Raw genomic sequence first — 16238 nt, forward strand, 5'->3', positions numbered from 1 at the left:
CCATGACATTTAAGGCCACATCGCCCACCCCTATCTTAAAATGACTTGTTTTGTCCAACCAACAGTCCAGAATCCCAAGATAATCAATTTACAATGTTTTAAAACAGTGAAATGCTTCCAATTCATTCAATAGAGAGGCTGGAATCTGCAAAAGTTTGCATTTCTTCTAAAAAAAAAAAAAGAAAAGAAAAAAAAAAGACGTATTTCAAGAATTTAGTATTCTTCCATGAAGCTGGGGGACTCACGCAAAAAGATAATAAAAAAAAGTTAGTTTTAAATCAAAGCCCAAAACACTGTATCCTACATTTCCCATAATGCAACTGAGCAGCATCTTTCACTAGACTCCTTGTCTCCACAATGTCCACTTCTTTCAAACCCCACACCTCTAGTTCATGAAGCAAGCTGTGAAAAATTGAAGGTCTTAACCCAGGCCGAAATAACCCTGATGACATCATTATGGCATCATGACATCATCAGGATTATTTCTTCAAAGATTGTAAAGCTCCCTCTCTGAGTCGCATAAGACATTATGTTTTGACAGGCTGTCATGTGGCACATCTTGTGATGAATAAGCTGAAATTCATGTGTCAAATAGACGGAGTGCTCCTTTAAACTATTAGTCGAAAATAAAAATACAAAGTTCAGGCAGGACACGATGTCACGCTCAGCTCACATCCCAGCTACATCAGCTGACAACAGCCCAATCAACTGATGGAGCAGCTGACTGATGGAAGGGAGTCAGCTGATAGATCACATGATTCCTTTCTATGCAACCAATTGGTGAATCTCATTCAGGGCGCCCTATTGAAACTGCTCTGGCCTGCCTACTGACGCTGCTTCCTCTGCAAGCTGCTTTGCAACCCGCCTCCACCCCAGCTCCTCCTTTTCATGCTGTGTCTCACTTATCAATGTCATTTCTGTTTGTCACTGATGCTGCTCTGTTCTGTTCGCCGGGGGTCTTTGCTGCTGCTCTCCCTGCCTTAGGCTTTCCATGTAGGCACATGGAAGGGCAGAGTGGCCCCAGAACAGAGCCATACCGCCAAATATAATACTGCACATGGAAATCTAAGGAAAACTAAGTTGCAGACAACTGTTCAGAAGCACACTGGGAGTCAGACCCAGACTCTGCTGCCTTACCTGGTTGCAGATCCATGGACTGAAGAATGTTGGTTTGATGGATGATTATGAGAAACGGATGGCGAATGTTTGATGGTTCTTGAAATGGAGATGATAATGTAATGATTTCCAAGCCCCCTGATGAACAGCATGATAAGAACACAAACATGAGAACATGGAAACGCATGTTAAATACAGTCACAGTTCGTAGACATATCGGTCTCACATAAAATCGGTTTAACTGGCTGCAACAAGATGAGAACAGATAACAGTCACATGCTTTATTCTCCATGGAAATGGGGGCTTTTTCGTCATCCAGAGGATCTCAGAGAGCAGCAGAGAAGAGACAAATTAAAAGGCTTTTCATTCATGCAGATACAACTTGTTTGCACAGTGTCTTTATTTTACCCTGATGTGTGTGTGTGTGTGTGTGTGTGTGTGTGTGTGTGTGTGCGCGCGCATTAATGCCAGAAAATACAGTCTGTAAAACCTAGAAACTCTGCAACACAGCAGTAAAACACCTGGGAAGTACTTTCAAATAACACACACTTTCACAATCCAAATTTGGTGAAAGACGAACCATGTGAGGATGCTGATGAAATGATGACATGGCGATGGCAATGATGGTTCATGACAATGAAGAAAAGGAAGCTCATCATTAGTTGGTACAGTTTGAACAGTCTAGTGCCGATAGAGATCGGTACGACAAAAATAAAAATCAAGCAGCAGCTTCTCCCCCAAACCGCAAGTCCTCCTCCTCAGACAAAAACATCACAAACATGTCAGACCACAAGACGTACAATACACACGTTACTGTACCTGCCGCCCTCCCGCTCCCCTCACCCAAACAACACACCAACCCTCACCCCTCCCCCGTCCCCAACACAACCCTACCTGCTTATTTTTGAGGTCAAGCGAGAGCTCATAGTCGGAGGTGGCGGAGTGCGAGCCGGCCCCGTTGCGCTGCACCCTCAAGGGCGAGGCCGTGTGATGCAGGCTGGCTCTCCTCCCTGCCCCACCTCCTTTTGCTCCTCCCCCTTCTTCCTCCTCCTGCTCCTCCTCCTCCTCTTCTTCCTGTGCTGCCTCGCCCTCATGCCGCTCAGCCTGTGCCTCCTCTCCCTCTTGCTTTGTCTTCGCCTCCACAGCTTCTTCCAGCGTTTCCTTCTCTTGCTCTGCCACTGTTGGCTCCTCTCTGCAAGGCGAAGGGGCTTTAGGGGCTTCCTGTGGCGCTTCCTCGCTCGGAGCCTCGGCTTCAGGCTGCGGCTCGGGCTCCGGGGCAGGCTGGGGTTTTGGTTCGGGTTCTGGTTCTGGTTCTGGTTCTGGTTGAGGTTTGGTTTCAGGCTGGGGCTGTGGTTGGGGCTCAGATTGGGGCTGTGGCTGTGGTGGCTGAGTCTGTGGCTGTGTCTCTTGCTGCTGTTGCTCGGGTTGCGGTTGTGACTCGACCTCACTCTGCAGCTCCCCCTCTCCTCCCTTCCCTTCCTCCCCCATAGACGATTCTGGAGAAAGGTCATCGCTGCAGAAAGGAGGAGAAAACGCAGAGTGAGGTTGCTGCTGCATCCGTGGTGAGCTCTGACCTCTTCTCCAGGCTGCCTGGGTTAGTGGTAAGAAGTTGACCCTTTTCTTTTTTTTTTTTTTTTTCTCTGTATGATCTCTCACACTCTGCTACCAACTGTGTGCAGGGCCAGTTCATCTGTCTACCTGCTCTGTTCTGTCTGCTTCTCTTGTCTGTCCTGACACTGACAGACAATGAAACAAAGAAAAACTGTACAGCACAGAACAGCTGACAAAACCACAGTGTACAAGAGTGAAAAAAAAAAAGATCAAAAGCGATTATTTATTTCAGCAAAATCTTCAGAAGAGAAAATGTGTAAAAAACAAGAAAGTTGACAGCCAATAGTGACACACACACACACACACACACACACACACACACACACACACACGGGGGGGGACAGTCATGCAGCTAATACAAGTGTCTCTACGCCTTTTAGACTATATGTGTGTGTGCATATGTGAATGGTGGAGTGTTAGTGCGGGAGGTGGCTTTTTATAGTGTAGAAAAACAAGAACATGAAACACAGAGGGGAGGTGGGAATCTGTTTCTGGAGACCCTCTTATGCTTTCTCCTTTCTTTTCTTTGTTGTAGTTTTAATGAAAATAAAAAAAGATGGTTGGCCCTATCTTACTTTGTCTCCTCTGTCTCTGTCTTTGTTAGGACTGCCCCCTTATAGTCGACCAAGCGTGAGTCAACCAGAAAGGTCATTAGTCTGCAATATTTCATTGGTCGCTTAGCTGCAGAAAAAAAGGTACCGACCCAGGTACCAGCCCCTAATTTCCATGGCTGGTACCTGCAGTTATTCCACAGGCTAGTTGCACTTGTAGATAAAATATAGGTCTATATTGTAATGTAGCACAGTGTTAACAATGTTACTGATACTATTCTTTCTCACACCTTCAACTCAAACCATTGTTGCCCCGCCCAAAATATATAATAATTAAATTTTATCGTAAACACGCTGGCGACTAGTCGACTAATGACCCTAAATGAAGACTATTGGTTGACTAGGAAAATTCTTAGTTGGGGGCAGCGCTACTTTTCTCCAATTATAATGTGTTGGCCTTTATAAATAATTTCTGTTGGCTTCTGATTTGCTGTAATGTTGATTCTATGTGGATGATGTGATATCATACATGCATTAAATATTAGCTGACAGCAGGGATAATCAACGTGATTTCCCCATGGTTCACTTTTGCAAAGTGACAGGTGACCAGGGTCCAGTTATTAAAAAAAAATACCAACATTTTTCAGTATAATAACTCAACTGCCTGTTTCAACCTTTTGATGTTTGCTATCCTCTCTCATCTTTGCCAAAAGGCAAATCCAGTTGCAGCAGCCAGCACAGGCTAGGTGTGCTCAAGGGTGTTTCTGGGATTTGAGGACGTTAGTGGCCTCTGTTTTGATGCTTTTTATTCACTCTGCCACCTTACATTCACAAAAAAAAAAAAAAAAAAAAAATCAATTTCTGTCTTGCGGTTGTACGCCTCCATGCGCCAGTCAAGTTTCGCTTCTACTTTGCATCCATGTCTGTGAAAACACGGATGTTTCACACACATCTTCAACCAGGCACCTTGGAAGAAAAGAGTGTTTTGCAGAACATTATGATGTCACAGTGACATTGACCATCGACCTTTTGGATATATAAAGTGAAATTTAGTGAGGTCACAGAGACATTTGACTTTCCACCTACCAAAATCTAGTCAGTTCACCAAATTTGAAGAAATTCCCTCAAGGCATTCTTGAGATATTGCTTTTCATAAGAACAAGTCAGATGGAGTCACAGTGACCTTGACCTTGACCTTGTGTGGACAATTATGCAAAATTTCAAAACATTTTTGGTTTAGTTTCTTTATACTTATTAGGTCCTACTGATCCCAAATAGCTAGGAGAAATGCATACCAAACAAAAGTTCGGGTCTCAGGAGGCTGTATATTCAATAGATATTCAATCTACAAACTGGCAAACTTTATTGTTTTTGTAAATGTAAACTCACTCTAAATTTAATGCCTGCAGCACAGTCCAAAAAAGTTGGGACAGGGGAAGTTTACCACTGTGTTACATCACTTTTTCTTTAAACAACTCTCAGAAAGCGTTTGGGAACTGAAGACACTAATTGTTGAAGTTTTGAAGATGAAATTTCTTTCTCAACATTCACCAGCGGGCTCCCAAAAATCTTCAAAACCTAAAGACTGTGTCTGTGTGGAACAACGGGCCACAGTCTGAACACAGTGAGACGTGTTCTTCATGAAGGAGCGTCTTGAAGCTGGCACTGCAAACAAAGGCCTGTCTAAGTATTAAATAAATTCCAGTTAGTGTGTTCATTTCACTTCATTTTACTTCATTTTTATGAAGTGAAATGTTTCTTTATCAGTGTAGTTTTAATGCAGCAACGTCTGGTCTAAATTTCATGTGAGTAGCTGCATTGGAAACGTGTAATGAAAAAAAATTAACATGTTGAATACTTAGTTCTTCCACTGTATGTCAGAAAGGATTCAAAATCACTGCATTCTGTTTTTAGTAACACTTAATACAGCGTCCCAGCTTTGTTGGAATCAGGGCTGTGCATCACGTTACATTATGTCTGAGCATAACCCCGTAACAAACCGTAACCGTAACGTAATTTTGATGCAAACCATGACCCTTATCTGAACCTAGTTTCATGATCCTGGGCTTTTTGTCACTGTTTGTTCCCCCATTTTCTTTTAAAGGTCTATCCTCATGCGTCATGCCTTGTTTTACCCCCTGCCTTTGTGATTGTCTGCCTCATCCTGATTTGTTTCACCTGTCCCTCGTGAACACCCTCCTCCCTCTGTGTATTTATCAGTGTTTTCCCTGTTTCAGTGTCAGACTGTTTGCATGTGTTGCTGGTGTTCTTTGTCCCTAGTATTTCTTAGGACATCCTCATTTGTTCCTAGTTTAGTTTTGTATTTTGCCTTGTACTGGGATTTCGTTAGCCAATTTCTTAAGGTTTTGTTTGAGTTCTCTGGAACCAGTGTGTCATTAAAGTTTACTTTCTTCCCATCATCCTGCCTTCCTCATGTTCTGCATTTATATCCTTCTCTGAACTGTGACAGTGGACTTATTGCCTAAATGTATCCCCGACCATTTCGCAACGGTAACCATGTCTTACAACATGTTTTCCCAGGAGACAGCTGTGCGTCTCATACAGATGCTAAAGGGTGCCCTGTGCATCAGTATCAGATCCTGTGGGGGCATGACAAAGCATCAGAACTTGAAGACCTAAGAGTGAGAATGGGTTTGCTTTTCTTGTGTCTTGCTGATATAACAGAAAGGACAGACTTGAATAAAATGATCTACCAGAACTTGAAACAGCATCATGCCTCATGTCTTTGTTAAATTACCTAAGATATAAGGGGATGTAAAGAATGATTTTGAAAGGGCGAGCTGGAGTCACAGTACATCTACAATACAAGAGAACTGTTTAGCGTGTTTGCTAACATTTGATACTAGCACTTAACACAAAATACAACTGAGGCTGGGCGTGTGGTTAGTTTTTTAAAGTGTTGAGAATATGAGCTGATAATGGCGCAAGGCGAGAAGTTACGGGATCACAAAAGTCATTACAACTCAACCTGGTGGGGATATGAATGTCTGCACTAAATTTCATGGCAATACAGCCAATTGTTTTGAGATAATTCACTCAAAGCCACTAAAGTTAAGCTCAAGGGGATGCTGGATAAACCATCTGGAAACCATGAATGTTGAGATATTTAACTGCCCAGCTGGCTGGATTGGGTTGTGACGTCAGGTGACTAAAATTCAATGTCAGGACAACGTCTAAAGCCAAGGTAAATTTCACGTTGAAAACTGACAACAGATGACGTTGATATTTTGCTGGTTGTGTTGTGTTTATTAAAAGGGGCAATAAGCGGAAATTCATCATTTCTAGATTGAAGGAATTAAAAAATTGTTATGTGAAGAACTAGAGGTGTAAGTTCATTTGGAGTATAGCATGACGTCACACACCCTCTCTCTGTGTTTATTTCCAGCTCATTGTTTACAAGCCGGTCCGGCTGTACGTTCATGTACGTTCATGTGAATCGCCGCCTCCTCCCTCCTCTTGGAGCCCTTGGCCCTCCTTCCCTATAAAAGGCTACAGCCAGTGAGCAATGGCAGTGCGTATTTTCGAAGCGAAATGGCGAAACGAAATGTTCACCTGAAGACGACCAGGATCTGACATTACCTCTAAAGAAACAACGGTTGTTGGCAAAGAAGTTGTCGGATAAAGAAAGGGACAGAACCCGGATTAACATTGGCCTTGCATTTCCAAGGTGGAGAGCACTGCGAGAGCTAAAGGGGCTACAATCTGACTTGGAGCTAGCTCTTCTTCTCCTGGACAGGTACAACATAAAGTCAAATGTCTGTTTTAATTAGTGTTACAGCAACGTTAGGCACATGTTAGGCACAAATTTAATGTTACAATCGTAGCATGGGTTAATGTCCAGAGCTTGAGTTATTAGCGGCTCTGTCCCATCAATGGGTCAGCCCCCATTTGCAATTAGCATTGTAAAATGTAGCCAGGCTAAAACATCACTCTCACTCACTGAGAAGAGTAGGAACGTTAGCATTAGCTCCCGGTGATAGCACTAGCTGGGATCCAGCGATGGCTCTAGCCGAGTTGGCTGCCACCAGCTACTGGAGTAACTTACAGCTATGGAGCGCTTCTACCAGCTCCTCTAGTCACTGAGCCTTGCCTCCATTTCAGCAAATATATTACATTTATTACAAGGACCATCATAATTGAAGTAGCAGGGGAATAGCTAAACACAGCAGAGACCGAGAGTGAGTGAAAGACATCGCTAACTGCTAAACTAAGTTTAGACGAGGCGAGTGGGGGACTTTTGTTTTGGTCTACAGGCAGTGCACAACAGCAAACCTAGTGGTGAAACGATTTCGCTTTTTGCTCCTTTAACCAAAACCCAACATATTCGAAGTGTCTCATGCCACCATCACCTCAATGTAGAATAATGAAATTTAGTCTTGAAACATGGAGCCCAAAACCCAACATCTGCAGAAAGTCGTAATGTTTATGTTCAAACAACACGAAATCTTAATGCTGTTAGACACTAAAAATATCGTCAGCCCAATTTTCATTCCAAACAAAATTCTGTCCATTGCCCTTCTGACATCATATTGACTTCCCATGCCAGCTGGGTAGATAAATTTTAACTTCTGACCTGCTGGTGACACAAGACAAAATGTCATAGGCTTACCAAGTTTATTGAAATTTAGCATTCTGCTAGCAGCTAAATGCTTGAGACGTGTTTCTCTATTCTACTCGGTAGTTCGAGGCTAGTCGTGGGACGGTGAGATGGCGCCATGGCAGCATGATGATATAAACATTTCATATACCAGATGTAAGGCGGACCTGCCGATTCAACCCGTTCTCCACTCTGCAGTGTAGTTTATACATCTTACTGATACACCAGAGAATTATACAGTAGCACTGGGCTTCATCATTTCGCCCTCTCTTATTGTTAACTATAAATTTAATACTGATTAAAAGTCATTTTACTTTCACATCCTTGTATTTATTATGTTCATCTGTAGTGTAGGGTTATATGGGGGCAGGGGCATTGAGGGTAGGTCAGGCAAGTATGTTGGTGGTATGGAAGAGTCTAAACTGTTTGTAGTTAGTAGTAGTAATAGTGATGTTGGTTTGATTTGGTTTGGTCAGGGCTATAATATTAAATCAGTCATATTTTCTCACTATGTCTCAGCCTTTCTTACCCTCAGGTGAATCATAACAGTGTATCCCTAGTTTATTGCAATTATTTCTGGGACAATAAATCGCCCAACAAAAGCAGTTATCTTGACAGGCCTATTCAGGATTGTGTGAACCTGTCTGGAAAGAACGTCAATGAAACGGAGGTTCATTTCCATCCAAAAGTCTCACACTCCAGCTTTAAGTATCAGCAGATTTTCCTGAAGTATCCCTCTGAATTGGAGCCAGGTTTACACACTAGTTGACAGTGTGATAACAGCTAGGCATGTTATTACTCAGATTAAGATAAGACTTTTTCCCCCCTCTTATTGGATACGGTGATAAGACTGGAGTCAGCGAGCATAAAATCAGGACACTCAGGCTGCCATATGCAGACTGCTGCAGAAGAACATCAGCACGATTCTCCCCAGAGGGAGCGGAGGCTTCAGAGAAACGACAAAGTTTGAGTCTAAACAGAAAATCTGTGTTTGCAGAAGTTTCAGAAACAAGGGAGGAAATGCAACCTCAACGTACCCGCCTAAAGTATGTGCGGCTAAAATTGCATCATATATATGTATGTATCAATAAAAGCGCAGATCTATCTATATATCAGCTTACTTTCTGTTTGAATCCAGAGTGTTTTGTGTGTGTACGCAGTCTTAAATCTGAAAAAAAAAAGATTTGTGCACAACAAAATCCCGTCTGCTTCCTTTTACCGCACAGGAGGCTCACTTCTCATTTTCATCACACATGGCAGCGCATAAGCTTGAGGAGAAAGTATCTTTAGCGGGGATAGAGCTGGGTCTGCAACTTCTAAAATAGAGCTTGTATGAGTAATGAATAATGAATCGAGAAATAAAGTCTGCTGCTCCAACATTCAGCTCACAGGTGAGCCTTTTTCTTCCTGTGCGGAAAAAATAGACCTGCCTGGAAAAACAGAGGACTTCTTTTTAGGTGTCGTTCTGCAGCCCGCCGTCTCCGCTCACAATGTTTCCGCTCCATTGTTGTGAATCTAAATGTTCCCTATTTGCATTTTGCAGGAGCTCTTGTTCTGGCGAGAGATAATCTGACAACCAGTAGGCTACGTGCGGCTGGATTTAAGTCAAATACTGATAAGGGGAACCAAAAAGAAGTTACACAGGCTGTGGGAAAGGTGTTCAAAAGGGATTAATCGTGAGGGGACACTGGAAAAAAATCACCCTATGAAATGACTGATAACATAATATATGCATGTGTGTATTTATGTAAATCAGAGTTATTGTAGACAACTTCAACGATGGCTTCACTTTCCGCCATCCTCCAGGTCTGTCACTCACGCTCCCTCTCCACATATCTTCTCATCCTCATTCCTTTCATCCATTTTGTCAAGCTTCCTGTCATCCTCTCTGTCCAACCATCCCTCACACACACACACACACACACACACACACACTCACATGCACGCAGCCTTCCTGCCACTCCGTCCTCCACCAGGTAAGGAGATTGAGCGGTTCCAGGTGTCAACGTGACTGACGAGGCGGAGACAAGCCCTGGATGCTGCCTCTGTCTCTCTCTCCTCTCATCTTTCCATACGTCAGTGCTGAAGACGGATGAGCGCGGCGGCCTCCACGTGTTCCCCCCAGAATATAATTACGTCTCCTGCTCACTCTGCCATGAGCACTAACAGGCCGCTACTGTAGTCTGACGTGAGCTCAGGTGTGTCTGTTGGTGGCGTGTTTTTTTATTTAGTGTGGCACCAACTTCCAATACGACATTGATTTGAAACGGGCTGCGTGACAGTAAAGGCTTCATCCTGCCCCTGGCTGTACACATGTGCAGCCTCTGCAGCTGTAAGAGTCACGTGTGTTATTTTGCAGCATTGCAGGGTTGTGAAACATACTATATTTATGCTGAGTGTGTGTGTGAATACAGTGTGCTCTCATGTGCTGTTTTGAATCTGCTTTCTATGAATGTGTGTGTGTGTGTGTGTGTGTAAGCACAGGCCATTTGTTCAGTGGAGGAAGAGAGATTCAGATTCTTTACTAAAGTAAAAGCACCAATACAACAATGTTAAAATACTCAGTTCTACAATCATCATAAAATCCTCCAAATTAAAAGATGTAACGCACTGACTGTCCATGACAGCAACTTACAGAAGCATTCTCTGACCTGACAACACAACAGACCCCTTAGGACCGACGTCACAATGACCTCAGTTTGTTAGCTGAAGGCAAACATGACTCTCTACCGCTGTAGGCTACATAGGAGTCTTAAAATGTGGTCTTGTTGTGTTCTTGGGAGCCAGAATAGAAGGAGTCATGGCTCACATTTGAACACATACCAGCTGCCACTGCCCGTCAACAAAAACAAACAACTGTGGTTAAATGCGATAAGACGAAAGGACTGGACAGAGGTGATCATCAAAAATGCTCACATGTGCAGCGCACACTTCATATCAGGTTAGAGAAAGTATTTCCTGTTGTAGGGATGAATAATGTTATGTGTATTAAGGGTTATTATGTCCACCTCATCAGAAACTGGAGAGATATTAAGAGGAATATTGGATTTCTCTGGAACACAAACTTTTTAGCGCATTAGCTAACATGAGCCGCTTTTACACTGCCGGATTTTCCACAAATGGTGGGCCGTTTTGCCGGCAAGCTGCAAGCGTTTAGACTAGGCTGACCAAACGTCCTCTTTTGCCCGGACGTGTCTACTTTTCACGTCCCATCAGGGGCATCCGGGGGTTTTTTATAAACTGATGTCCGGTTTTCCGTGTGTTTGTGTGTGTGTGTTAGAGTGCGGCACGGGCAACATATTTCTGTCCGAACCCGAACCGAGCCCGACATTATTTAATGACCAAAGCACTGAGTTTGTGTCACATAGTTGTTACGGTTACAGGCTATTTAACAGGCCGGGCGTGCTCAGTGGAGAGACCTCTGTGTGTGTGTCTGTGTGTGTGTTATGTTCAGGTGTTGTCACGTAAATAACAGTGCCCAAGCAATGAACAGGACAGACAATAGGGTTTTATTTATTTTTACACTACATTTTCACTGAAAGCTGACCGAATCCGACTCGAGCCCGAATACAATTTATAGCTACATTTTTGACCAAAACTGGCCCGACCCATCGGGTACCGTCAGGCTCGGATCACCACACTCTAGTGTGTGTAGCCTATGTGTCCCTATTGGGCACACAGAGCCGGATTGGCGAGTTGATCCGAGGTGCCCAATTTTCCGCCTCGTAGGGTAGACATATTGGTGGAACCCTTTTGGTTTAAACCGAACGAGGCCGCCTTCCGCAACAGGAGGGGCTGTTGAAGACTTGTGAGAGGAGTTGTTGATGACGCCGCACGTGCGAGCCACTGGTGGTGAATAAAAAGGAAACAGCTGATAGCAGGAATCAGCGAGCAGCTAGTAGCAAGAGGGAAACGTAAACCTGACAGACACTGTAAAGATGAGCAACTGAGGAGACAAGGAATTGCGCGCCCTCCTTGCCCTCGCAAACGAAAAGGACATTAACCGTCAGATGACGGGAACGGTGAAGAATGGGCTGATTTACGAGAGAAATGCTGAAGGACTGACCAGCCGCGGCTTCCCTCGGAGTACGTCACTGGTTACGTCACACGCTGAGCTACACGTTTTATTACTTGCTAATGTCCCCCATTGCCCTGAAAAAGGTGCATTCTGTATAAACAAAAGCACTCCCCGATTTTGTTTGTATACTGCCAATGCTGAAAGAAGACTGATTGGGCTTTCCTGCAAATTTGCACAATTCCTGTCTAAAAAGGGCTGTTAGCTTCGATAGCAAAACAAACTGGAGAAAACTGCTCAAGCGTGGCCCTCCTTTGTAAGATTAGCACAGTAATCAACCACAAAGCTTCCTGTCAAATCATCTATCCACTGAGTGAGAGCATACAATGTTGGTCAGTTTTTAAGTAACACTCACGGTCCTGGAAAGTGAGTGAGATGACATGGTGCGTTTGTAAATTCAGTGTGACGCTCGACACCAAAATGAGAGCACTGTTGGTCGAAGAAACTGAATGGTACATTTCGACGGTGCTCCAGATTTACAAACAGCCCAGTTTGCGCCAGAGTGTGCTCTGCAGTGCTCCGGATAACCGAATGGTACATTCCTACAGTGCTACAAATTTACGAACGGTCCAGTTCGTGGCAGAGTGTACTCCAGAACTCGGAATGATTTTTTTCTGAATGCACCACTCGCATCATCTTCCTCCATCGTCTAAAACAAGCAAAAACAACTTGCTAGTTAGCGCTAGCTAATGTTTTTGGAGAATTGTTTTTCCTCCAGCTAAGCTCCACCCACCAAAAAACTCCATACTGTTTACTAACAGTAAAAGGGTCTATATCCACCTTGAACTCATCCTGACATGGACTTTGTTGTTTCTTGGGGAAACATTCTCCTTTAAATACAGTTTGGTGGTTATGTCGAGTGGTTTCCAACCTGTTGGGTTGTAATATGGGTGGGAATAGTTAAATTAAAATGATTTACATTTTAAAACGGAACATAAAAATGAAAAAAATATCACAACCCTAACTTTTTGTGGACATATTGTCATGCTTTTCGGTGCCGGTATCCAATGACCAACTGTGGTACACTATCTTTTAACATATCCTCATACAATGGCTTGTTTGATAATCTACGAATTGGCACCTCCACACATGATGTGACGTACTTAACCTAAAGTTAAGAAGGCAAAGTTCAGGAAAACAAACATGATGGCGACATGCCTCAATATGATTAAAACTTCAGACGGTTCTGAAAACTGGTCTCCTGGGGAAAGTCCTGTGTTTTGTGACCCATCCATAAACCCAGCGTCCAACCTCACACTTCCGTCTTTATTCTTTACTCCTGTCAGCACATTGGTCACCTGATCACACCCTTCCTAAATACATTATCCAAGAATTACTGGCTCATGATTATGTGGGATATAAACGAATGTTGGTGGATTATTTCTCATATGAAATTGAACAAACTGTGCCTGAGCACAGGCTGTATCCTTTGCAGTGGCAGAAACAGACAGATGTCTGTACCTGAACTGCTTTGCATTGCTCCTCAAAATGTATTCAACAGCCAGGGTGAGCGGCTCCACTGGGAGGGAAGGTAAAATACTGATAATACTGAGCCTCAGTGCTGACTACAGCCGCTGAGCATCTGTTGGACCGTGTGTAGAGGTGATGACATCTGACATGAAGACCACCATCTTTTATGCAGGAGGTCCGCTGATTATGTCTTCAGCGTGAACTGAGTCGCTGTGGGCTGCTTTGACTTTCATTCACCTTGATCGCACAGATTCTGCTGCGTCATCACCGCGGAGGTGCAGAGATGAGATATCAGGCTGTTTAAGTACTGGGGTTCAAAGGGTCTATCCTCTGGTGGACTGCAGCCAAAGAGTTGCTGAAGAGGGCATTATGTGAGCAAACCCACATCAGCAGAAGACATAGCAAATGAGTTCCCTGAAGAGGCCATGAGTTCTTGCTCCAGAAAGTCGTTTTCTTTCAATCTTAGACATGGATTTTATGTTTTTCCCATATGGAGGGATGATTTATTTGTAGCCAACGAGAACTTAGTCCACCATCCTTCTATTTCCTGTCTTTCCTCTTTAAAACTAAGCAGGAATCAGTCGCCTTGTTCATGTTTCCTCTAAATTCTCACACTGCTCATGGAGAATTAATCAGTTCATCAGGCAGAACACAAGGGCAGACTGGAGAGCAGAAGCTTCTGCATAAATAAGCATATTTCTTTCTTCCGTTGCATGCAGAGGGTAATGTATGGGGTAAATCTGCTGAATACATCACCTACGTGCATTTGAAATTCATCACAGTTTCTGCAGGCAGGAAGGACATGACGTAGTGCCACGTGCACAGCAGAGAATTCAAACTGATTACACGAGGAGAGAAGTCAAAAGTAAGCCGCAGGAAAAAGCCAGATACAGCTGCCCTGACAGTGACACAAGTACATTTTTGCTCGATTGCCAGGTTCCATCTGCTTTCTGAGCAGTTTTGAGATACTGAGCTTAAAAGTTTTGCATTCCAAATAGCACATATGATATGAACCTTTTGTTTTCTGAATAAAAAGTCTGAATAAGAATGTACTAACAACTTGAAAATGTCACAATCTTCTGATTCCAAGGCAACGTTATGTCTTCAGACTGCAAATCATTTTCATTCCAGTTCATTTAAGAGGCTCTCAGCTGAAAAATAAATAAAGAAATAAAAACGCCAGCTATTAAAATGCACACTGTGGGCTTCACATTAGCATCAAAAAGACTCTCTAATCACGAGGTCAAGTTGAGTCATTTTTCTTCACTGTTAAAGAGTACATAACATAATTTCCTCCCCCTCATTAATCTATGGCCTAACCCCTTGTTAACCTCCCTGTGAACACGTATTTACAGCGGCTCAGGATGGGACGCTCCATTGACTTTCACTTAGTTTTGTGTCACTTTTAAAAATATGGCGTGCTGGTGTGAGCGGTCAGAGCTACAGTGGGAGAAGTGCGTTTGTGGGGGCAGTATGGAGAGTGAACCGTCTACTGGGAGATGTGGTATGAACATGTGGATATGAGTGTTGCATTAAGAATGAGGAGATGAGGCCGAGTGTGAGACAAAGAGACAAAGCTCTGACTCTGGAAATGCCTGATTACACCAAATAACATTAATGTCCCAAAGACCCATGATGCTGAAGGTAAAATAAACACATTTTACCCATAGAGATTTGTTTACTGGTCATGGACGTATTCCAGCATTGGTTAAATCAGCGGTGTCATGGATTCTGTGACTCCAGAGCAACTTAGGTTTAGGTTTAAGGGCGGGTTTAAGGAAAGACACCAAGCTGCATTATGGGAATTGTCAACCCATTCTCATTTCAGGGTCATCAAATACGTAAAGCTTCAATTAATAGCCCAGGCTATTATTTGCTCACATCGGTGAAATCAACAGGCTTTTAATTCCTTTCACACAGGACCATCACTCAGCAAATATTGGAAAATACAAACTGTTTATTTAAACCAGTATGAATATTATTTGTTTAACAATTAGGCTTCAAATGATTTTTCAGTTATGTATCATTCATTTGATCTAGCTCCAACAGTCAGTCACCAGAGAGAACGTGAGTTATGGCACTTGAGGATTATGGCACCCGGCATACTGACACCTTTGGATTAATTTTTATGAAAAACACTTTTGATTCTTTTGATGTGAGGACCCTTACCGACTAAAGAAATAAAGGTTTTATACATCTGAGGACCCTCAGAACCTGAGCTGGTAAAAGGGACTGGGTGTTTAATTGGGACTAGGCTTTTAATTGAAGTTTTACAGTAACATTTTGTCCCGCCCCTCTGGGTCCCATAGTGACGCACGGGGCCCACTTTAGCGCCTCTATGTGATGCCCTGCTTAAATTTATTGTAACACATGTATACTGTTGTTAAACAGTTGCTTTAGGCGACAAAACTACTTAGTTGAGATCAGTACAAAGATCTTGTTTTTTGGTAAAATGAGTATGTTTGTTCCGTAACATGTTGTGATGACTGTACATAAATGGTGTAATGTTATGTTAAACAACAGTGACTTTTGGTTTCACATGGAACAAGAACTGTTGTCTCCTGAGTCAAAGTCATTAAAGTCTGATTTTACTCCCACTCTGTGCAGACTTTCTAGGTCTTTATATTACCTCAGTTGCTCTCAGCTTCAGGTATTACCAAGGATGAGTTTACATTGGAGTTAGTAGGAAGCCCTGCACGTCTCATAAAGATGCTAAAGGGTGCCTTTGGTGTCAGTATCATAGGCTGTGATATCATCTTCCTGTTTCTGTTGTGCAATGGTTGACACACTTCCTTTG

At 43.2% G+C, this 16238-nt stretch overlaps 1 protein-coding gene across 4 annotated transcripts in view; it reads right to left on the reverse strand.

The window, feature by feature from the left end:
• The window catches only part of iqsec3a (IQ motif and Sec7 domain ArfGEF 3a), a 172675-nt gene that overhangs the window by 80534 nt on the left and 75903 nt on the right, over nt 1–16238 (reverse strand). For 2 of the 4 annotated variants that reach the window (XM_049566223.1, XM_049566224.1), the window contains exon 3: nt 2011–2629. The exons of 1 other annotated variant lie outside the window; for it this stretch is intronic. In XM_049566223.1, coding sequence (XP_049422180.1) covers nt 2011–2629 — 619 coding nt within the window. Of the gene's footprint in view, nt 1–1137; nt 1233–2010; nt 2630–16238 lie in introns of those variants that run through there. One more of the 4 variants, XM_049566226.1, reaches the window with a different exon arrangement.

This window comes from Epinephelus fuscoguttatus, linkage group LG22 (assembly GCF_011397635.1).
Source record: "Epinephelus fuscoguttatus linkage group LG22, E.fuscoguttatus.final_Chr_v1".
Taxonomy (NCBI): domain Eukaryota; kingdom Metazoa; phylum Chordata; class Actinopteri; order Perciformes; family Serranidae; genus Epinephelus; species Epinephelus fuscoguttatus.